The sequence below is a fragment of the Mustela nivalis genome (genome assembly GCF_964662115.1).
Source record: "Mustela nivalis genome assembly, chromosome: 7".
Classification (NCBI taxonomy): Eukaryota; Metazoa; Chordata; class Mammalia; order Carnivora; family Mustelidae; genus Mustela; species Mustela nivalis.
In genome coordinates this window covers 11,119,231-11,144,449 of record NC_139026.1, presented here as the reverse complement: position 1 = coordinate 11,144,449, position 25,219 = coordinate 11,119,231, and the positions used below count along the sequence as shown (strand labels likewise).

Genomic DNA, 25,219 nt, shown 5'->3' with positions numbered 1-25,219 from the left:
CCACTGAAGAGTTTTCAGCAATGAAACAGCTAAGCAGAATAATGATACTCCAGTGAAATCAGAGCTGAGCCTTCGTTTAAATGTACGATTACACTGAATTTACTGAAATTATCTTCTGGTGGCACCACGTTTTCTAACACAAAGACCTTAAATCATCTGTTGTATTCCCCCTCCTTTCTAAATCAACCCTAAATCAGCTCAGTATAATGGCATACACTAATGCTATCAAGAAAATAAAAATATTTTATCTATAACTGAAACACGTTTTGGCCACCAACTATGAGGCCTTTTGCTTTATCTTACACTTAACTAGCTGGTTTCATTCTAAATCGCCTGCCAGTGGCTGTCTGTTGAAGGACAACGTTGAAGAGATGGATCATGTTTCTTAAAAGTAACTCACAAAATGGCAGCCAGGTGTGCTTATGGCTATCTGCCACTTATGTCTACTAACTACGTGGCCACCCTGAACAAGTCTAAAGAGATGAATCACCTGATTTTGAAAACTGCAAAAAAAGAAAATTCTAGAGTTTTCCTATATAAGTAGTCCCAGTGATTAATAATCCTTAGTCAGATAAATCTTTTCGAAGGCCATATTAAACTTCTCATTACAACACAAATCAAATGCTCATAAAGGTTAGGCCAATCTACTGGAAAGCCAACCAGTGAAGTTATGATGCATCCATTTACAAAATAGTAAGGATTTGCGTCAAGAGACAAGTACAAACTGTTCTGACAGCCTAAAATCACAGCAAATCCAAACTGAGTGAAAACTGGCAAAGCTGGGGGAAGAAGTCAAGCCACAGAATAAAAGACAGGATGTGACAAAGAAACCACATACAGAAGAGGGATGAGAAGAAAGCCAGCCATCCTTTCTATGCTTCTGTTTGAGTTACTCATCCATCCCCAGATCCAGAGCAGCCCTGCTGAATTCAGAGGTAGGAAGTTAAGTGATAAAAAACCCCACTGTTTTCATTAGGAAGCATGATACTGTCAAGAACCACAAAGTCAAACCCATTAGAGCCAAAAGACTTCTTAAAGGAAGAAGAAAAAACTTGGGCCCAGAGATGAGAAGAGACTTTCTAGACTACAGGAAAAGCAGAAGGTAGAAGCAGTGAAATATCACGTCAGCTATTAAGTCACTTCTGACATGGAAATTTTACCAATGTAATGCTTACAAAAGTAAGTACTGTCCTCCTCACTTTCACCGATGACAACACTGAGCCTTACAGAAGTTAGATTTTGCTCATGGTCTTCATAAATCTACCAAACTCACTGGCTCTATCACTTATGGAAATGCTATGCATATGAAGTGCTAAGTGAATTCAAATGAGTAGAGGCAGTAAGCAAAGGTCTCATACAGCAGGTTAAGTTATGGCAGGGGTTCCTGAAGGATACTTAGGGTTCCGCTGGGAACAGGAGGAATATTTCAATCAAAAGGCACTAGGAAGAAATAAATATCCAGGACCGAGATCTGAAGGGCTCTGAAGAGCCATGCACAGTAGAAGAAACACGTGGAAGGACTAACAAGGAGCACAATGGCTGTAGAGAGCCTCGAACAGCACAGTTTGGCCAGACTCTGTCCAAGTCCTAACAATCTCAAAACTGACTCCACTCCCTCTTTCTACTGATGCTGCCAAGACCCATAATGAGTTATGTAAATAAACTGGTACAGGTTTCATTCCCCACACCCAAGCATATTATTTTTGGAAATACGGTAAAGCGATGCTCCTGGGCTAGAAATTTCAAATCTACAGATTTAAGTCATCTCACATGGTAAATTCAAAGCCTACAGAAACTGGGGCGCCTAGGTGGCTCAGTGGGTTAAGCCGCTGCCTTCGGCTCAGGTCATGATCTCAGGGTCCTGGGATCGAGTCCCGCATCAGGCTCTCTGCTCAGCAGGGAGCCTGCTTCCTTCTCTCTCTCTCTGCCTGCCTCTCAGTGTACTTGTAATTTCTCTCTGTCAAATAAATAAATAAAATCTTTAAAAAAAAAAAAAAGCCTACAGAAACTAAGTATCTCCTTATAAAGCTTTCCCTAAGGCCCCGTAAAGCTTCCCTAAGGCCCCGTTTCCATATAATTAAAGAGAAAAATGACTTAATGACCCTATCGTATGCTGGGAAATTTATGTATGTTACCTCTAATTGCAAAACAACCTTTCATAGTAGATACTATTTCTATTTTATAGATCAAGAAACTGAGGCTCAGAGAAGGAAAGTACTTGCCCAAAGTCATACAAGCAAGGGCAACACTGATTTTTAAAATCCAAAGCCAGGGTGTGGTTTGTGCAGGTGTGTGTATGTTTGTGTCCAGAGGAATTTCCATGAAATAGCCTTACGGAAGCTACAGTGCCTTGGTTAAATAAAGAAAAGTCAATGACTGTGGCTGATCCTCTACCACATTACATCTCTTAGGACAAGTAGAAATCAGCATAACTGCTCTTCACTGCCTGAAGAACTTTCTTACCTAAACATGCCATCGACTAATGGTGTCAGCCAAACACAAAACCACTATAAACCTACCAGTCTTTTGGGGGAGCCATCTCCAGTACTGAACAAAGATAGTCGAATGCCTGTTTCTAGTCTCTTTCCCAGGATAGTTACATAAAGTTTATCCAAATTTAGTAAAAAAGGATGAAAATATAGTTTTGTTTTATTAGGGAGAGGGGACAGATTTGTCTTGCAAAATCTCATAACTGAGAAAAAAAAATCTGCAAATTGTAAATGTGACAAAGAACTTGTACCCAAAATATATAAAGAACTCTTATCATTCAATAAGAGGACAAATGAACCAAGTAAAAAGTGGGCAAAGTGAAAGACTTAAACAGATATCTCAACAAAGAAAACATACAAATGGCTAATAAGCCCCCCCAAAAAGGCAACTCTACATCTTTCAGTATAAAGAAATGCAAACCAAAACCAAATGAGCTACCAACACATACTCTGTTTAATAAAAAAGGATAAAAACCAAGCCACTTTGGAAAATAGTGTGATAGTTTCTGACACACGAGCTTACCATAAAACCCAGCAATTCCACTCCTAGAAATCTGCCCAAGAGAAATTAAAACATAAACCCACACAAAGACTTCAATGCAAATGTTCGTAACAGCATTATTCATAAAGGCCAAACTGAAAATGATCCAAATTATCTATCAACTGGTAAATGGATTAACGAAATGGCATACATCCATAGAAAAGAACACTCTTCAGCAACAAAGAGTAATGACATAGCAATGCGTACTACAACATGGATGAACCTGAAAAACATTACGCTAAATGACAGACGTCACACACGAAAGACTTCATACATATCATATGATCCCATTTACATAAAATATCCAGGAAAAACAGTCAGAAAACAGATCAGCAGATTCTGCTTGGGGTAAGAGTGGGAATTGAAAAAAAATTCAAGAAAATCTGGGCGGGTGGGGTGGGGAGGTGTGTTATGGAAATATTCTAAAACCCAATTGTGGTGATGGTGGCACCACTCTATAAATTTTATAAGCTCACTGAATAGGTTTACCTACATTGAATGACTTTTATGGTACAGAAATTACATCTCAATTGTGCTTTTAAGTGATTACTAAATTTATTTGTTTATCTACTTATTATTTTCTATATATATCCATATATATATTTAATAACTCCAGGGAAAATGGGAAAGTATGTAAGAAAGTGAATATATGATTCAGCTATACTTAGTCATAATAATATTAATATTATATAACCATAATTTAGTAATAAACATGGATTGTTTTAAACTGGCTTTATTAGAAAGGAGACAGTGTCTAGAAAACTGTTAATATCTCATCTCCAACAGTAGGAAGCCAAAATATAGTGTCTAAAATTGGTAAATCAAGAAATAGCAGAATAGGCAAGTTATTCAGACACATGGCAGACAGCAGCAGATGAAATGAAATGGTCTTTTCCAAAAGGAAAAGGCTTACTAACTATTTGTAGAAGGAAATGATCTAAAATGCAAGAGTGAGTCTGAAGCTAATTACATGGTTCGAGCAAAATGCTCAAACACCAGATGCCACAGCATTTACCAGCCCTTCATCCACTAGAGGGTGTGAGGCAACACCGCAGAGGACCTGACCACGGATGGGTGACCTGGTGTCAGAGACTGGGGCGAAGCAACCATTTTATAAGATACTTTGCATGGCTGAGAATGGGGTTCTATACAACCTAGCGGGGGAGGGGGGATTTTATATGTAATTTAAAGTAAAGCAGAAGTATTTTTAATTAAAAGGGGACCGGTAAGGGGGCACCTGGGTGGCTCAGTGGGTTAAAGCCTCTGCTTTCAGCTCAGGTCATGATCACAGGGTCCCAGGATCTCCCCGATCAGGCTCTCTGCTCAGCAGGGAGCCTGCTTCCACCTCTATCTCCCTCTGCCTGCCTCTCTGCCTACTTGTGATCTCTGTCAAATAAATAAATAAAATCTTTAAAAAGGGGGGGGGACCAGTAAGAAAATTATTATAGATTGTGAGATACAGAAGGGGTATGAAACAATTTACTTCTGAACCAGCCATTTTAATAGTTTTCAGCCATGGCGGGGGTGGGTAAAATTTCTCATTTGACAATTAAGTCCTAGCTGGAACTGATATTAAACACAGCAAATAATTAAGCTTGTTGCCTAGACCATTCTAAGACTGCTTATTTTTCCTTTCTTTCTCTCTTTGGTTGTCCTAAAACTTAATTCCTCACAGCAGCCAGAATGTTCTTTTTAAAAATGTAAAATCACATTACTTCCCTGCCTCAAACCTTTCAAAGTCTTTGACGTTAAACAAAATAATTTTCATTTATTCTTTCAACAACTATTTATTGATCTCCTACAAACAAGGCTCTGCTGTAAGCAAAGTCACAGCTTGCCCAGAGTATTTTGGTGGGAGAGATGCACCATAAAGTACGTGCAGTGGACAATTTCAGATGCCAGTGAGAGACGCAAAAAAAGTGCAGCTGCACGGTCAGGTTATGGATCTGAATACAGTTAGAATGGTGTAGTCAGGAAAGGCTTCTCGGAGGAGTAAATTGTGCAGCTGTGGCCTGAATGAAAAGGTGAGCAGCTGGGTGAAGAGCAGTGCACAGAAGGCAGAATGGACCGTGACTCCACACTGAAGCTGGGGTCGTGCTTGTTCGAGAACACCCAATGCCAACGGCAGGTCGGAGGGCGGCAGGGAGCTCCAGAGGGAGGCAGAAGGCTTATATACAGTCCTCCCTGCACCATACGATGGGACAGGACTCAACCAACAGGAGCCACCTTCATTCCTGTTACAACATGGATGAACCTTGAAAAGATCATGCTGAGTGAAAAGAAACCGGTCACAAAAGACCAGATATTGTGGGATTCCATTTATATGAAAAGTCCTGGGACGTCTGGGTGGCTCAGTTGGTTAAGCAGCTGCCTTCGGCTCAGGTCATGATCCCAGCGTCCTGGGATCGAGTCCCACATCAGGCTCCTTGCTCCGCAGGGAGCCTACTTCTCCCTCTGACTCTGCCTTCCACTCTGTCTGCCTGTGCTTGCTCTCGGTCTCTCTATGACAAATAAATAAATAAAATCTTAAAAAAAAAAAAAAAAAAGTCCAGAAGTGGCAAATCCGTAGAGATGGAAAGCAGATGAGTGGCTGCAGAAGGATGGGGAACAGGGAAGCAACTGATAAAGGATAAGGAGTTCTTTAAGGCTGCATTTTTAAGGACAATTACTAGAATTTTGTTCTTCGAAACTATAGAAGGCCATCTACTAGTAGGTCCAGAAAACCAATTTTGCTCAAACAACTGCTGAATGGAAAGGAATAGAAAATATACAATATAAATATAATATTATATATATAAATATAATATAATACAATATAAAATAAAAATATAATATAAATTATATTAATTATAATTACAAGAGTAATTATACTCATGTGTGTGTGTGGGTGTGTGTGTGTAAACTGGGTCATGATGTTAAAGCTATTGCTTACTAGGCGGTGTTGTCTTTTTTAAGCTTGAAAGCACTGAGCTAGAACTTGAACCCTCTCTTACCATGTCCTCCATTCTAACAAGGGAGGAAAAGGAGCCATCGTTTCTTTGGCACCAAACAAAATGAGTAGGACAGAAAATGCATTTGCTGTTGTCCATGGCTCCCAATCAAAGTAACTGAAAGCCCTGAAAGTTAATTTATAAAAACGATGACTAAAATAAAGCCCATACCAGGGATAAAAGGAAGAGCTGGTTAGAAAAAGGGAAATTTTTGTTTTTAATCCTTAAGAAAGAAAATACTTTTGAAAAAGAAATCCCTTAGGTCACTTTTTTTTTTTTTTTTTTTTTTTTTTGAAAGTAGACTCCAGACCCAGCATAGAGCCCAACAAAAGGCTTGAACTCAGGACCCTGAGATCAAGACCTGCAATCAAGAGTCAGACACTTAACCTCCTGAGTTAATTTAACCGACTGAGCAACCCAGGGACCCCTCATAGGTTGTTTTTAATCTATCCTCTCAATTAAAAGTACGGCTGCCACTCCCAATTAAAATCTCTTAACAGTCAAAGTCGTATCTGCCAACTTGAACATCTCCTTTGACATTCTGTTTCCGTGTTTCACCTAAACATGTCAACAGAGTGGTTTTTCAACAGAATTTTAGGAAAAGGAAAAAAATTTCAAGGAGCCACGGACCAGCATTTTATAAATAAGATAAAAATCCTAACACCATGACATTAATTTTTTCTTTATATTTAAAATACAAAAAGGTAAACTGTGGACCATAAGCTGTTTTAACAAACAAGACAGGAAGAAAATTTGACAGACATGTTACTCAAGGGATATCCAGGTCACACGAAACCTTTTCATGTTGCCACATTCCCCAAGGATTCCAGAATATCTTGTCACACTAGCAAGAGAACATTCCCATCCAAGGACTAGAGAACATTGACAGAAGAATACAAATGGGAAATACAAGACACTGGAGGCTGAAAATCCAGGGTTCAAGTCCATTTCTGCCACCTCCCTTCTATGTGACATTGGAAATTCATTTAAAAATCTCTGTGACGGGAGACCTGGGTGGCTTAGTTGTTAAGCATCTGCCTTCAGCACAGGTCATGATCCTGGGATCAAGCCTCATATCAGGCTTCCTCTCCAGTGCCTCCTGCTTGTGTTCCCTGTCTTGCTAGCTCTCTGTCATAAATAAATAAAATCTTTAAAAAATAATAATAAAATATAAATAAGTAAAAATCTCTGTGTTGGTTCTATTTCTTTTTAAGATTTATTTATTTATTTGAGAGTGTGTGTACAAGTAGGGGGAGGGGCAGAGGAAAAGGGAGAGAATTTCCAAGCAGACTCCCTGCTGAGTGGGAAGCCCAATGTGGGGCTTGATCCCAGGACTCTGAGATCATGACATGAACTGAAATCAAAAGTCAACTGCTTAACTGACTGAGTCACCCAAGCGCCCTTCTGTGTCTGTTTTCTTATTGATAGAGATAATAAAGCCCCACCTACCTAGCACAGCTATTGTGAAGGTCAAAACTCAAAAACCATGGAAGCACACTGTAAAGTACTTTATAAACATTAGTCGTTTTGTTTTGTTTTTTTTTTAAGATTTTATTTATTTATTTATTTGACAGACAGAGATCGCAAGCAGGTGGAGAGGCAGGCAGAGAGAGAGGAGGAAGCAGGCTCCCTGCTGAGCAGAGAGCCTGATGTGGGGCTCGATCCCAGGACCTGGGATCATGACCTGAGCCGAAGGCAGAGGCTTTAACCCACTGAGCCACCCAGACACCCCTAGTCGTTTTTTTTTTTTTTTAAACATACTATTACTCTCAGCTCTACACCTGACTCAACACCTGAACCAAACCAAGAGTCTGTACTCTCTCATCTCAAACATGAATGGGAATGTTTCATTCCCGCACAGGTTAAATGTTACGTAATGCACTGTGCCACAATCCCAATTCCTGATCACAACAGTCAAGGGGACATGTGCTAGAGTTCTGGCCTTATGGCTAAGATGACCACACACCCCACCCATCTCGGTTTGCCTGGGACTGTTTCAACATGAGCATTGCTTTTCACTCTCAAAGGCACCCCAACTACAATGAGGAACAGTATGGCCACCCTAATGTGGTAAACATAAAGTTACAGCACCAAGAGGTGGCAAGGGGATGGCCTCAGGACTCCCACTGTACTCTCTAAAAGTCCCTGAACGCCATCCTAAATAAACAAACAATGTTAGCAAAAACAGTAAGCCTGCTCTGCAGAACTAAGTCCCGTTCTCACCAGATTGCTACGCCTAAGTCCCTCCTATCTAAAAACTCTGGAGCTAATACTCAGACGTTCTCTCATTTAAAAATGTTACAAACCCACAAAATATTCCAGCCTTAACACTAAAAATAAGCACCTGCACATATGCATAAACCACAGAGAAACAATCAGCTGGGAATCTAAACCCTATATTGTTATCAACCCGACCCTCAGCCTTCCAGCTGGTTTTCACTTCTGTCATCTGGACGATGTCCGTCTCCTGCACGGCCACAGAGAGAGCCCAAGAGCAAGCACCGTGAAGCGCTTGGAGTGCCTTACGAATGCAATGGCCTGTCATCTCAGAAAGCTGGCTAACTGACTGGCAAGAAGGCTGGGGCAACCGCACATTAAAAAAACAAAACCTCCAGAAGGTGGCAGGTGTTTTTTTCCCCCTCCTTTGCTCCGAAAGTTTCTGATTCAAATGTGCCAGCGGGAGCTTACATAACAGCAGGAAAAAGGTCACTGAACAGTGAGATGTCGGTCTACTTGGTCCTCAGCAGCTCAGGGGCAACAACCCTTAACCAGGGGCCATGGCTTCCGAGATCTGTGGTTGAGCTTCCCGAGGCCTATGAAGCCGCCAAACGATAAATGAAGTATGGGGGCAAGCTGGCACACGCACAGGACCACATTTTCCTTGTGCGAGGGAACAATCCCCAGGACAGGGGAAAGGGCTCTCAACAAAACCGAAGACAAACTTCAGTCCTTACACAGCTACGATCAGGTAGGCTTGCCTTGCATAAGCCACTTGTATCTCTGTGTGCCTCAGTTCCCTGCTCTCTCCAAAGGAAGTGTTTGCTTTATCTACCTCCAGAGGTGACTGTGTGGATGAGTTGGGAAAGCACGGATGACGGTGCTCTAGGAGGACCAGGATTTTAACTCCGCCTCTCTTAAAATCACAAGAAGATGCTGATAAAAATAATGTCTCGGGATGGTTCCCATCTGTTTAGAAAGGAATGGCAAAAGAATGAGGAGGGCAAATAAAGACACAATTAAAATTCACCTTCACCTCACCCCTCCCCCTGCTCCTGGATTTGCTGAGCCAAACCACTCTGGGGAGATGTAAAGATCTCAAGTTCAGTTTCTGCCCAGCTCAGGCTGCTCGGTGACCAGTGTTGCCCACTGATAAATGCCTCCCAAACCTGCGTGCACAAAGTGAGAGTTCACAAGGTTAGAGGCATTAATTAGCAGTGCTCATTTGGATTCCGTATTCATCAAATACAACAAGCAGCTATTCAATATTTGCCTGTTTGCACTGCTCTAAGATCTCTAGATTCAGAGATCTAGCCAGGGAACAAAATAAAGCCCAAGAAAATAAACTAATATAAACCTGTCACCATCAGAATGTGCCTCAAAGTAAATGAACAGCTTTAAACTGTGGCAAAAGGGTCTGCCTAGACCTATAGCAGACAGAGTCTGAGTAATGAGGGTGCAGGTGACAGAAGTGGGTCCCTACCACAAGAGAAAGGAAAAATAAAGCAGTTCCAAGCAACTGGGCTTTAACAAATTCCTCTTAACTCTTTTTGCTTAGTTTCTCATTGATCTGCAATCCCACAGGACGAAGAGAGCATTACACAGTACCTTTCGGATCCTTTAAACTCAGCACATCTATCCCCATGCTTTGTCAATTACTTTTACCTTCCCATATCTAAAATAAACCTACATCCAACATAAGTAACATTTTATAAGGAAGTAAACATACGCACTGGTATGCAAGACGGGACACTGATCATGATCCTTTCTAATTTAAGGGTCCTAGGTGAAAAGTGCAGGATGAAACAGAAAATGCCACTCCTTTTAACATGGCCCATAGCACTACTTTTTGACTCCGGCTGCAAAACAGAATCAGCTGTAGAGGGTTCTAAATATGTGAATGACTAAACCCGATTTTAGACCTACTGAATCAGAACGTCTGCGGGCTGAGCTCTAGGCCGTAGTACTTTTCGTGATATACGGCCATGGTACAGAACTACTATCAAAGGGCATAAATTCCACAGTTTACAAAAGCTCTAGAGCAGACCCAAACCAGGAAGGAAGGAAGGAAGGGAGGGAGGAAGGAAGGAAGAAAGGATCATCTATATTTTGTTTAGATCTGTAGTAAATGACTATTATCTTTCAACAAAACTTCCATAGGGACAAACTTCAGTTGCTATGGTGATGATCCCACTGGGAGATGAGCATGGGGACCAACACCACTCTCCTGCCCCCTTTTTCTCCATACCCTACCTGGGGCCAGTCTGATACCAACCCAGCACCAAAAGTGCAAGAACTGGGCAAGTACTCAGAGGACTGCGATGATGGGTCGTCCTAGTTGTTAAGATCAGCATCAGGGGCTCTGATGAGATCCATCCATGTCACAACACTTTGGTTTAGCGCTCTGATGACACATGTCCTTTGGACAAGCCTAACAGTGAGGGGTTTTTTGGACAACCCTATAGGGAAGTTGGACGGGCATTCAAAGATAGTGCTAGGAGCTATCCTTTCAAATCTCCCGAAAAATATCTGTATGCCCAGACATCAAGGAGGCAAATTTCAGAGGGTAGGTATCTTAAACCGCATCATTCCTCTGAAGCAGCTTTACCTGTTCTTCTAGCCTAATGCGGCTTCAGCCTCATCTGCTCAAGGTTTCAGACAGTGGAAGGCTAGGGGAGGCATTTTATACACTCACCTAAAGCATCCAGAGGATGTCTCACAGGAAGCATTACTGCTCTACCCACAGTAGGGCTTGGGCTTTTTTCCAATCATCCTCCCTAACTAAGAAAGAAAGACAGCAGAAACTTCCCTCTCTCAAGCAAGTCTTCCCTGATTAAAACCATAAGGCTGAATTCCCCCAGGAAGGAGAATGGAATTTTCTTGCTGCAGATTATTGCAAGGACTCAAAAAAATCTGTGCAGGCAGGGGCTAAGTGGCAGAGAATTAAGAGACAAGCCCAGCACTTAGAATTATGAGACATCAAGAAAACCAGGTTAAAAAATTATCAGAGCCTGGAGAAGAAAAAACAAAAGCAATTATGGCTATGCCTCAGTGATTTTTTTCCCCCTGTAGTATCCACAGTTTCAGTAACATGATTATAATTCTTTTAGGATTAAAAAAATATATTTATTAGTATCTCTAAATGTAAATTCATTGCTGAAACTAACCGTGTCACTCTCCAAAATTATTTCAGGAAATGCTCTCTACCACATCATCCTTAGTATGAAAACACACACACACACACACACACACACACACACACACCCATCTCATCTGAGTTGTAACAGCAGATACCAACCTGGCTGTCCCGTGCTGGGAATCCATGATAACCTGGGGTCAGAGGCTCGTTCTAAGAAAAAGAAAAGAAAATCAAACTATAAGACAAAAGAAAATGTTAAGAATCACCAAAATCATCCAAATTGATCAAATATAAACCCCTGCAACAGTTCCTAAGATGTTCCATTGCTATACTCCACTCCAACTACACACCTCTCTCAGTTCAGCCTCTATAATGGCAAAAACCAAACCAAACAAATAGTATTTGCTTCAAAACACAACTCATAAACACTATTTTCCTCCTTATACAGCTAAATCTGTTTCCTTTAAGAATATTGCAAATAGGAAGTCACTGTGATTTGGAGCAAATCAACTCCCAACTCCACACTATGGGACGTTAGCCTCCCTGGCCTTTAACCACTAAAAGCCAATAGCAATCCTGAATACTAGGACAACCAAAAATATCCATATTTTCCCAGAAGTCTCCTGGCTGAACAGTGCCACCCATTCTGAGAACTACCTCTTGGCCTGGAAGTTTTTGCCACTCCCCTCTCTCAATATGTGTTCCTTCAGTTCTTTGAGCCCTACGTGAAATCCCATCTCAGCTCAGGACTTATTCTACCATCCTGTATCACCTTGTAGATCCAAGTGACTCCTAACATGTATATATTAAAATGTATTTAGGCTATCTGTACAATTTCCTTTTCATATTATTTATGACGCAATAAATCTTATTTTTGTAAAGCTGTATCATATTGAGCGTCTCATCTTCACATTTACCCCTAAATCAAGAGCCTTGAGGGTAAGAATGATAGCCAATAAAAGCTATGCAAACCCTAATTTAGTATAAGGTCATAAGATAGGAGCACTCATTCATGGCTTGACCCATGCAATTATTCAGTCAACAAATAGTGAGAACCTAAATTTTTTTTTAGAAAGAAAGGGGGTAAGAGGGGCAAAAGGACAGAGAGAACCATAAGCAGGCTCCATGCCCAACGTGGAGCCCGATGCAAGGCTTGACCTCCCAACCCTGAGATCATGACCTGAGCCAAAATCAAGAGTTGGACCCAGGCTCCCTGAACAGCTAATATTTTTAAAGTACTGTTAGATGTCAGTCATCAGTAAGAAAGATAAATATCACAAGGCCCTTGCCTTCAAGTGAACTTTTAAATGGGAGATTTATGTGCACACCCAAGTGTAAATGAGAACATACGGTGCCTTTGTAATTTTTTCAACGTGTGCAACACAGCTACCTGGAAAATACTCATTCTCTTCTGCCATCCATTTATACTTTCATTCCGACTAGTAGAATTACAAGGTAAGAATTTGCACTGATAGGCCTTTCAATTATGGCAAGAGCTGCAACCAATGATAGATCTGCTTTGATTATATCCTTTGATCTATCAAACGTCCACACTGCATTCAAAAATACGAAACCAGGAGCCAACATAAGCTTGCTACAGAGACTGCAAAATAGCACAGTGTCTAACACACGGTGGGCACCCAAAACGATGGATAAAGAAGTAACTGGAGGTCAATAAGCTGAAGTTATTTTGGCATTTATCACTGATTCAATCACACAAAATCCAACTTCTTCTTTTTGATTCCTAAGTCGCTATTTTGGACATTTATAAATTAAGTCTCCCAAGAGAGAACACACCAAAGATAACAGCCTTAAAAAATCACAGGTGCCAAACAATCCCGAGAAAGAAGAGTAAAGCTGAACTCGTGCTTCCTGATTTCAAAGTTTCCTACAAAGCTAAAGTAATCAAGATAGTGTAATACTGGCCTATGGCTAGCCATAGAGACCAATGGGCTACAACTGAGAGTCCAGAAATAAACCCCTAAAATTATGATAAAATTATGAGTTTGGAAAGGGTGCCAAGTAAATCAATGGGGAAAAGAACAATCTTTTTCAACAAATGTTGTTGGGACAAATGGATATCAACAGACTAAAAAATGAAGCTGGAATGCTATCTTACACCATATAGAAAATTAACTCAAAACGGATCACAGATCTAAAACCACAAAACTTTTAGAAGAAAACAGAGAAGCAAATCTTCATGACTTTTGGTTAGGCAATAGCTTCTTCAGTATGAGACCAAAAATCCAAGTGACAAAGTAAACAACAGATAAATCAGACTTTAATAAAATTAAAAACTTCTGAACTTTTTGAGTTAGTGGGGGGGTGGGGTGGGGAGGAGGGACAGGGTGGCTCTATTATGGACGCTGGGGAGGGTATGTGCTGTAGTGAGTGCTGTGAAATGTGTAAGCCTGAGGATTCACAGACCTGTACCCCTGGGGCAAATAATACATTATATGTTAATTTAAAAAAATTTAAAACTTCTGGAACTTGAAGGATACTATCAATTCTGGGTATCTAATGTCTGGCATAGTGATTATAGTTAATAATACTGTTTTATATACCTGAAAGGTCCTAAGAATGTAGATCTTAAACGTTCTCACCATAACAAATATATGGTAATAATGTGACATGAGGCAGGTGTTAACTAACCCTGTGTTGGTAATCACTTCCCAATAAATAAAGGCACCAAATCAAAACTTTATACACTTTGAACTTATACAATGTTACAGGTCAATTATATTTCAGTAGAGTGAGGGGGGACTCCATCAATAAATGAAAAGACAACTCCCAGAATGGGAGAAAATACTGTGAGTCATCTGTATTCAAAATAGATATAAAGAACTCTTTTTTCGGGGCGCCTGGGTGGCTCAGTGGTTTAAGCCTCTGCCTTCAGCTCAGGTCATGATCTCAGGGTCCTGGGATCGAGCCCCACTTCGGGCTCTCTGCTCAGCAGGGAACCTGCTTCCCCCTCTCTCTCTGCCTGCCTCTCTGCCTACTTGTGATCTCTCTCTATCAAATAAATAAATAAAAATCTTTAAAAAAAAAAAAGAACTCTTTTTTCTTTTTTAAGATTTTAATTTATTTATTTGACAGAGAGATCACAAGTAGGCAGAGAAGTGGGCAGAGGAAGGGGGGAAAGTAGGCTCGATCCCAGGACCCTGAAATCACAACCTGAGCCGAAGGCAAAAGTTTAACCCACTGAGCCACCCAGGCACCCTAGACATAGAGAACTCTTTAAAACAACCACCTAATTTTTGAAATGAGGAAAGGATTAGCGCAGGAAGTTCTCCAAAGAAGACATACAAGTGGCCAGTAAGTACATGAAAAGATGCTTGACCTCATTAGTCATTAGGAAAATGCAAATTGAAATTGCAGGAAGAAAATACTTCACGCCTGTTAGAAAAAAGAGACACACTTTAGGGAAGATGTGGAGAAACTGGAATTTCATACACTGCCGGTAGGAATATAAAGTGGTAAAGGCACTCCAGAAACAGTGTGGAAACCTAGCAGCCGCCCCTCAAAATGTTTACAACAGAGTAACCATCTGATGTAGCAATTCCACACTTGCTATGAGGAAGAAAACTAAAAACACAGATCCACACAAAATCTTGTACTGGAATGTGCATAGCAGCTTTATTTCAACATCACCAAAAAGTAGAAACAATCCAAATGCTCACCAGTTGATCAATGGATAAATAAAGTATGATATAACTACAACTGAATGTTACTGGGTAACACAAAGGAACAAAGTACTGATATAACATAATACTGAAAACACCATGCTAAGTTAAAAAAAAAAAAACAGCAAATATTCAGAATGGAAAAATCTACAGAGAAAGAAGAGATTAGCAGCTTTAGGGAATTATTGGGCAAAATGGGGAATAAGTGATAACAGGTACTGGGTTTGGTTTTGGTGATGACAATGCTCCGGAATTAGTGATGACAGATGTGCAGCTTTATGATTATACTAAAAACTACTAATATCACTTTAAAAACATGAGATTTGTGCCACACGGGGCTCAGTCAGTTAAACATCTGCCTTCGGCTCAGGTCATAATCCCAGGGTCCTGGGACTGAGCCCTGTGTTGGACTCCCAATTTAGTGGGCAGACTGCTTCTCCCTCTGTCCCTCCCCCTGCTTGTGTTCTCTCTCAAATAAATAAATAAAATCTTTAAAAATTTAAAAAAAAAAAGGGGGGGGGGTGAGATTTATGGTCTGTGAATTCTATGTCAATCAACCTGTTATTTATTAACAGTGATAATCATCATGGGCCATGATCAGCTGCTTTCACACTAATTTTTACAGGGGAGACATATACAGCTTAGACCACAAAAAAAGAACAGAGTTCCTTCTGAAAACTTTGAGTGCCTTGTCTGTTCTGGATTCCGTGATTTACTCTGACACCATTCCCTACAGATTTTAACAACAATGATGATGATAAGGATGGTGATAACTACTAGATACTAAGCAACTAAATCAGGTCTAGTTTCAGGATGGAGGGGAGGAGGAGCAGAAAGCAGCAAAGAGAAGATAATGAAGCATAGGTATTGAGTGGAGAAAAACATTTCAACCCAGGTCTGTTGAACTCCAAGCTCCTACTTCTTCCATTTTATCAAGTTTTCTACTACAGTAACTGTTCCACATTAATTTTTTACAGTAACTATTTCAAAATCATCTGAGAAAGAAATTATATGATTAAGAAAGTAATGGAAAACACCCAAGAACAAAATTAACATTCATCACTCCCAGAGAAGACCCCACATATAAACTATATTCTTGAGTTCAACAATACAAAGAACTTCTCATAAGGAAAAAAAAAATGTATCAAACCTACAAGCCGGTATTCTCAGAAACATTAACAGCAAAGACAAATGTAGCAGGAAGCACAGATAGATATCAGAGGAAATGGACTTCTTCCTTCATGGGCCTTGGCAAAGTCAAGGCCACCCCCCAACCTCAGGTAAGGTTATCTGGAACTCACCGGCCCTCAGAAACTCCCAGCCTCTGAAAGTAGCCTACCCTTAATGACAAAGGGGCATCACCTGCTTTCCTTTTTATCATGTATAAATATGTCCTTTCAAAATGCATTAACTTTGCATTTTTTTCAATTTATAGAAATGGGTCTTATCGTCCATATTCTTTAGCAATTTCCTTTTCTTGCTCCAGACTGAGATTCAGCACCCCCTTATGCATGTCACTAGCTCGGACCTCTGTTTAGTATTCTATTTTACGGCCACGTCACAATTTATTCACCTCTTATTTTTCTCTTAATGGATTTTTAAATTGTTTCCAGTTATGCTTTTTCTTTGCACTCACAAACCACACTGTCTATGAACATTCTTTTGGATTTGAGAGATCATTTTTCACTCTTAAGACTGGCAAAAATGAAAAGGAAAATGTCACAATTTAGCAAGAAGAGTAAATAGGCACCTTCCCATCTAATAGTCGGAATATAAGTATATTGAGACCACTGCTTTGGAAAGCAATTTGACAGTAATCATTAAGATGCTAAGTGCACACATCTTGTAATTTCACATCTTCGCTCTCTGTAGCCACTCTAGATAACCATTTTGCACATGTGCTCCAAGAAGCATGTGCAAAGACTTTCAATGCAGTGCTGTTTGCAATAGTGAAAAACTGGTAAAGAACCTTAGTCCCCCTTAATAATGAGAAACCGTGCTACTATTTCATCTCAACAAGTTTTTTTTTTTTTTTTTAAGATTTTATTTATTTATTTGACAGACAGAGATCACAAGTAGGCAGAGAGGCAGGCAGAGAGAGACCGAGAAGCAGGCTCCCTGCTGAGCAGAGAGCCCCATGCGCGACTCCATCCCAGGACCCCGGGATCATGACCTGAGCTGAAGGCAGAGGCTTTAACCCACTGAGCCACCCAAGTGCCCTCAACAAGTTTTTAAAAAGGTAAAATCTCTACAATCTCATGTCATATTAAATGATAGCAGAACAGCATATTTCTTTAAATCATAACACAAAAAGAGATTTCTATATGCATATTAAAAAAAAGTAAATAAATGCACAGAGTAATAAATACATAGGGGTTACCTCTAGGGAGAAGAAGATCTGTGGAAGGCCAAGAGGTCAGGCTTTATCTGAATTGTTTGTTTTACAAAATGTAAAATTCACATATTATTTGGCCTATTAATAAAGAACCCAAAAAGTCACTATTACCAGTATTCTGTAACGTTTTATAACTTACAAAAATACCTTCATTTAATCTTACTTAGGCCTCACAATGCAGAAAATAGGTTTTATAACCCTCATTTTACAGATAACAAAATGGAATCTCAGAAAGATTAAGTGATTTACTCAAAGCCAAAGAGCTAAGGACAGTGGCTGCGCGGCCCTCACACTCCGCTCTCAACTCTGCACCCAGGACTATTGCTGCTATGTGACAACACCCAGAGAACTCTCCTCTGGTCCCAAGACGGGGCTGACCATCTAAGATGTGCAGATCTGAGTTTTCGATCAGTGCAGAAGTTATAACTGATATTTAAAGCAGAGATGGAATTACAAGGCGAGCTAATGGAACAGATGGGATGGAAAACAGACATGTTAAACTCCAAGAGAAAAGGCCTGTGCAGCTCTGCCTACACCTCCAATAAGCAAAATTCTGGGCCTAGCAAGACTGAACGAGTTCAAAACTGACTCTGCCTAGGCACAGAGGCTGCTCAGGAATAAAAAGAACATATAAGAAATAAAACGCCAACCCCAAGAATCCTTAGTGACTACAGAGAGCAGTTAAAACTGTTGAGAAGCTTCTGGTTAGTGGACCTGTGAAAGAGTAACAGAAGGTTCCCGACATCATGGTCAAACAGCAGAAGCAGAGGGAAGAAAATGAGCACCTGACTCGGATTCTTCCATGGGCAGCTGAGAGGCCCCCATGTGCACCTATGTTTGAAAAATCCATTTAAGCAAAAGAATTCTTCCCCTAACAATAAAAATGACTGAACAATCGCCTATGACAAACACAGCGCTGGTATACTCGCCCTTGAGGAGCTCAAACTTACAGTCAGTACAAGATAATGTAACCGGTACCGAAACTAACATCTAGTTAAAACAATGGCAACAACAAAGCTCCGGAGGCCTCCAGGAGCTCTGTGCAACAGTATGTGTGCGAACGGGGTTGGGCACTCACTGGAGGACCACAGCTCAGCGCAGTGACTGATGAATGCTTACAAGACAGCAGGGTTTCTAAAACCGTTTTCCTAAATGATTCTGAAAGTCAATACCATTTCTGAATGATTAGCCAAATATCTGCCCATTGCAAAAAGTACCCAATACTGCACCTGAGAGGAAACGCAAAAGGCACTGACTGCTTCCTTGAGCATTTTTAAAATGCGGCTAAAGGAGTGTCAGGAGAAATTACCAATGCAGAAAATCAAGAACGCCCTACATTCATTCCCATGGAAATACAGTCGTGATAAAATGCTCTAGCCAGGACTCCTGAGCAATGGGATGACCCATAAAAAACATTAACAGGAGCCTAAGGAAGATACCCTCTGCCAATCTCCCCTGGTTTCACCTGCTGAACAGATGGGGGGTCTACTGTCTAGAGCTTTGTTACCAGAATGTTTCTTATTGGCTTCTATCACTGACAGAGCTGTCTAGGAGCAGATGGAGAACACCAGGAATGTACAATGAAGTTACACTACGCCATAAAAAAATTAAAATAAAAAGCCACCCCATTGTCTTCTTTTTGTGTCTAACAAAATCAAACCCATTTCACAAAATCAAAGGGAAAGGAAAATACTGAGAATGGAACAAAATAAATTCTTGCCACCAGGCAATTTGGGGAGAGGTGAGTAAGAAAGAAGCAAAGGAAAGAAACAGAAATGAAGCTGTCTGCTACAAACAAAACTTGGGCAAGGGTAACAAGCCCCGATTTTTCACCAACTTACTCCCAGTTGAAAATGAACTTCACATTACCCTAAACACATTTAATGATGGAAGGAAAGATTGATTTAAACCACACTGGCTGGAAAAAGAAGTGAATCAAGTTTCCCAAGATATTTCACTACCTTGTTCTGCAGCCAAAGTTACTGTTTTTCAAGCATGGACATGGAACGGAACACCACAGGAACTAAAGATGGACCGAAATTCCATATGCTACTGCCTGCAAAACCCAATCCCAACAACAGGAACCTTTGGCTCCGGAAGAGAGATTGCTAAGCAACCAGAGGGTATCATTCTGCTTCCAAGCCATACAGAGTTCAAGGTACCCAGAGACAAGATGAAGACTTCTAAGGGATATGAATCTGGTAGCATCTAACAACATAATCTCAACAGAAGTCCTACTGGTAACTGGTAAACTAAGCCTTCATGCACCAATAAAATAAAATATAATTTATTCTACGTCCTGATCAATACAACTGATGAAAGTACTTTGCAACACTCACCACCTCCCACCCCAAACACCCTTTATTTAAAAATTAAAAAAAAAAAAAAAAAAAAAAAAAAGCCCCAGTATAAGTAATATGTTTCATGTCAAAATCTGACAGTGATTGACTGGGTCCTCAAAGCCCACCTTTGGAATACACTAAAATTTCTTCTTTTCAATTAACAGTGACAGATTTCAAAAAGATAACCAATCAAATCCCTTTTCTTTATAGGTGAGGAAACTGAGGCTCAAAGAGAAGTGCTCTGTCCTAAGTACTTCGATTAAGCAGACAGAAAAGAGAACCTAGAGCTGAGAACTCTTGTCTCCCACATCACGGAAGCAATTCATGCCTCCAACTCTGCTAACTGCAGATACAAATAGCTCCTTTCATGATACGATACAGAAAGCAGGGGCTTTGCAAGTGAGAGAGATGAAGATTCAAACACTGGCTATATCACTTTCTAACTCTGTGACTCTGGGCAAATCATGTAATCTCTCTGAGCCTCAATTTTCTCAAATGTGTAATAGACAAACTCTACCTCGGAAAGTTGCGGTGATTAAAGGCGATAACTCTGGTACAGCTCATCTGGCACAGTATTTAACATGCTGTGAAGTTGTAGGGAACTCCCCCATGCCTATCAGTTGCAAATGACTTGAGAGAGAAATCTGGTCAATCTGCAGGACTCACTCCTACAAAGTCACACATTTCCAAATAACTAACCTTCAATTTTTCTTAGCTTAAAGTCAGTTCTTTAGAAATATGTGTGAAATGGCCATCCATCATCACTGAAGGTGTTCAAAAACTAGAGTAAACATTAGCCATGTTGGGAATCCATTCCAACAGTTGATGAGAGAAACTAGCGAGATCAACGCTAAGGAAACCACAATGACTTGGCCTTTCTCGACATATATTTGCTTCACACAGCTAAGCAGGCCACTCTGCTAGATCAAGTTCCTGATCTGCTAACACTCCCAGTTTTTAAATTTCCTTTAAAAATCCATTCTGTTCTTGGGGCACCTGGGTGGCTCTGTGGGTTAAGCCTCTGCCTTCAGCTCAGGTCATGATCTCAGGTTCCTGGGATCGAGTCCCACATCGGGCTTTCTGCTCCGCAGGCAGCCTACTTCCTCCTCTCTCTCTCTCTGCTTGCCTCTCTGACCACTTGTGATCTCTGTCAAATAAATAAAATCTTTAAAAAAAAAAAATCCATTCTGTTCTTACTTATTTTTTTAATTAAAATCCAATCATGATAACCAAATTATATTTTGAAGTACATTAATAATAAATAAAATTCTACTTCAATCTACCCCTCCTGGTACTAAGGTTTGAGATCATCCTCTAAATATTCTCCAGCAGTTTCCACTTTTTCCTTTTTTAAAAAACTGTGGTTATATACAAATAATACAAAATTTACCATTTCAACCATTTTTAGTGTACAGTTCTTCAGCATTTAGTACATTCACACTGTTGTGACCATCACGACATCTATCTCCAACAACCCTCTCCAACTGAAATTCCATAGTCACTATCTCCCCATTCTCTCCTTCCTCTGTCCCTTGGCAATCACCATTCCACTTTGTCTCTATAAATCTGACTACTTCAGATACCTCACCTAAGTGGAATCATAGCCTTTCGTCATCCACACTGTAGTCTAAGTCAGAATTTCCTTCTTTTTAAGGCTGAATAATATTCCACTGTATGGACAGACCTCGTTTTGTTCATGTACATTGGTCTCCTTCCACCTTTTGGCTACTGTGAATAATGCAACTGGGAACATGGTGTGCAAATATCTACTGGAGTCCCTGCCTTCAGTTCTGCGGGTATACATCTAGAAGTAGAACAGCTGGATTACTGGTAATTCCATGTTTAACATTTTGAGGAATCGCATACCCCTTTCCTCCACAGCTGCACCATTTTACATTCCCTCCAGCAATACACAAGGATTCTGATTTCTCCACATCCTCGCCAACATTTCTTTTCTTGTTTTTATTTGTTTTTTTACAATAGCCATTATAATGAGTGTGAACTATTATTTCATTGTTGTCTTGATTAGCACTGCCCCTATGATTAGTGATGCTGAGCATCATTCCAAGTGCTTACTAGGCATTTGTGTATCCTCTTTGGAGAAATGTCTATTCAAGTCCTTTGCCAATTTTTTAATCAGGCTGTTTCTTTCACATCTGGTATTTTCACCATAAGCAACTCTGCCACAAGCATTTTTTTTTTTCTGCGAACATTTTCACTGCATAGCTAAGTGGCCATGAAGCAATCTTGCCATAAAAGAGAAATCCACAAAAGAGGGACATTCAACAAAAAGAACATAATGAAACACGAAAAATGAATAATAAAATGAGAAAGACTATTGGAAAATACAAAATACTTGAATGCATTTAAAATGTATAGTATAGAATCATAGTAATAGCGTTCAAATAGCTTATTTCATTTTGTGGATTATACCTAATCATTTGTCTTCATGTCTTTCATGCATAGCATTATACTGGTTTTTTTTCCTCCTGATTGGTCTCCTTGTTTGGCATCTCACTTTTCCTCTTTTTTTTTCACTAAAATTACTTCCTTCATTAAAAGAGGTATCAGTTTCCAAATATGAGGGTGTCTGTTTATAAGTAGGCTCTGTATTAGAATATGAAAGCCTTCTACACTGTTGTTCTTTGCATCCTGTCACATGTTTGCTGACAGACATTACAAAGTTCTATGGGAAGTAAGGGGTTCAAAACTCTGCACCACTACATGGACCACAGGAGAGCTAAGATTTATATAATATACAAATGGGAGTACTGTGTCAATAGAGAAATAAAACCTGTCGGCCACTTGCTGAAAACAACAATTGTCAAAATAGTCAACTGGTTATTTTTGTTTCTTAACCTTTTACCACAAAATTGTCTTACAATCAATTAGTTATGCAGCAGAAATACTTGTGCTAAAACACCTTCCATGAAACAACCTAGAACCTGTTTTTTTGTTGTTGAGTTGTAGGAGTTCTTTAAATATGATAGATATCAATCCCTTACTACATGTAGGATTTATAAATATTTTCTCCCATCTGTGGCTACTTTTCCATTCTGTTGATGGTATGCATCCTTTGATGCGCCAAAGTTTTTTATTTTCATGAAGTTCAATTTATCTGTTTTTTTAAAACAGATACGTACGTTTATACGAAGTCACACCCAAGAGTCTACTGCCAAATCCAAGGTCGTGAAGATTTCGCCGTATGTTTTCTTCTTAGGGTTTTATAGTTTTAGATTTTCTGTTTAGGTCTTAGATCCATTCTGAGTTAACTTTTGTATACGGTATAAGGCAAGGGTCCAAATTCGGGGTGTTCTGCACGTGGCTCACTTTATTTAGGGTCCTTAGATCTCTATTTGCCATCTTCCTGGTTTCCAAGCATCTGGAATGAAACAGGCATTCCACGCACATACTGTTGACCCGTTAGTGGCTGTGCAATTCTACATTCACCCTTTTTGCCTGCTCTGTGAAAATGGATCTGGGCCTTTTAAGTATTCTTCCTTTGACACATGATGTCAAGTTGTGTCCGCAGAGGGCTCAGGAAATACTCTACAGGGAAAGGGTTTTGCTTCCAAGTCCCAATGTGCCCTCTCAGCAGTTTCTTACAAGACGGGGTTTTCCTCCTTGCCGGCTCCTGAAGCACACAACAGCAAGTGGCAGCACCCGCTGCCAGCACAGTCCCGGAGTTGCCCCCTCCACTTGGATCGGGCTACAGCAGGGTACGTCTGGTAAGACAACTTCTTATGAACAGCTTTCCTCGGGACAGGTGTCCCCCACCTTTTTGAAAATTTGTCTTACAGCTCTTTAAAGAAAAACCCACATTCGTACCTGGGATTTTGCTAACAGAAAGAAATCCAAAGATGATTTTCACTTCCACAAAAAAAGGCACAGAGTGCAAAGTGCTCAGTGACCGTTTGTAAGCGAGCTATGACAGGGCAGCACTGAGCGCCAGTAGCCGCTGAGGCGCCACCACGCTCCTTCCCAAGAAACCACGCTCAGCATCACAGCATCGAGCCACCCATCTCTGAACTGCATGCAGGAGCAGCCGAGGTTTATCTCTGTTCTGTGCATCAGCTAGCAAGATGTGTCCGAAAGTGTCAAGAACACCAAAGGAAGTTATTTTGGGGGTCCACAAATGCTCACATTTTTTTTCCATCTATATTTATGGGAATCATTTCTTCACTTTACTCCATGTAGGTTTACAAAGCGTTTCATAGGAATGCTCTACTTTCCGATGGCAGAGAAAACCTGTACCCTTCAAGGTAGATTTCTGGCAATTTTTTAAAAGGCAGATTTCCAACAAGTTCTGCAGGTCTGGCATCACAGGAACTCAGATACACAGCCATGCCCTCCCCAGCAAAGTCTAGATCTCAGCCCCTGGTGCAGGGAACAGGGGACAGAAGGACAGCTCTGTCTTTGCATGCCTTATCTCAGTCCGGGGGGTAATTGCCATTATATATTAATTCTATTGATGATATTTTATCACATTATTACATTATATTATACCTGCTATTATATTACATCTGCTATTCTTTTGAGCCCTCTTTACTTCTTAATACTCGTGAGCTGAAACAAAATGTCAACAGCCACATGCTATACACAGGACACACATTACGTGTAGTTATAGTGTTTGCTATACATGATCACTTGGTATTTTCATTAAACTCTATGATACATCTTTCTATAGTAAGAAAGTTTGGCTCAGAAAACTATGCAATTTGCCTACAATAACACAAAACCCAGGTCTGGCGGACACTAAAGTCCCTGCTGGTTTTCTACCTTGGCATTTGATTTTCTTTACAGAACGCAGCAACACTTTTTAAGGAGTTAAAACATCTATCCACAGGAAAAGAATATAGAAGCCTTGACTGCCATCCTTAGAAAGGGCAGCTTGCGAGGTTGGCCTCAGTTGGTGTCTGAACACTTATATTTCCTTTTGGGAGGGTACCAGGAGAACTGATAAAAAGAGTGGTCCACCGTGCCGAAACTGTGCAAATAATATGGTTTATACTGAACACTGCCTTCCGAGAGTCTGGATTTGGGATGTACAGTAAGTAGAGGTCCCTCTTTGAACAACCGTCCCCACTTACCCTTCCAAAAAGAAAAATCTCAGCACTATGTCTCTAATGAGCTTCCCTGGCAGACAACATTGTCACAATTTGCCGCCGAAGAAAACAAGCACATCTTGTGCAACTCTACTGGGAGAGAACTCTTGGAAGCTTGAGCCTGATTTCTTCTTCACCCCAATGCACTCTTTCCCACTGCTGAATCTGCTTTATAGCCTTTCACTGTTATAATTCACAGCCATGATCATGACTATGAGCCATGTTTATTAACTCTATGTTGAGTTCTGTACATCCTAGTGAATCACTGGACCTAGGACCATCTTGGAGACCCCCTACACCACCTGTGACATGCCAAAC

The 25,219-nt window shown here is 40.4% G+C and overlaps 1 protein-coding gene across 38 annotated transcripts in view; it reads right to left on the bottom strand.

Moving 5' to 3' along the window:
* RBFOX2 (RNA binding fox-1 homolog 2) overlaps positions 1 to 25,219 on the bottom strand; it is a 274,726-nt gene that overhangs the window by 174,162 nt on the left and 75,345 nt on the right. For 37 of the 38 annotated variants that reach the window (XM_082740312.1, XM_082740323.1, XM_082740295.1 and 34 more), the window contains exon 2: positions 11,536 to 11,586. Coding sequence is in view for 35 of the 38 variants with exons in the window: in XM_082740295.1 (XP_082596421.1) it covers positions 11,536 to 11,586 (51 nt within the window). In the remaining 3 variants the exon portion in view is untranslated. Of the gene's footprint in view, positions 1 to 9,267; positions 9,381 to 11,535; positions 11,587 to 25,219 lie in introns of those variants that run through there. The other variant, XM_082740315.1, reaches the window with a different exon arrangement.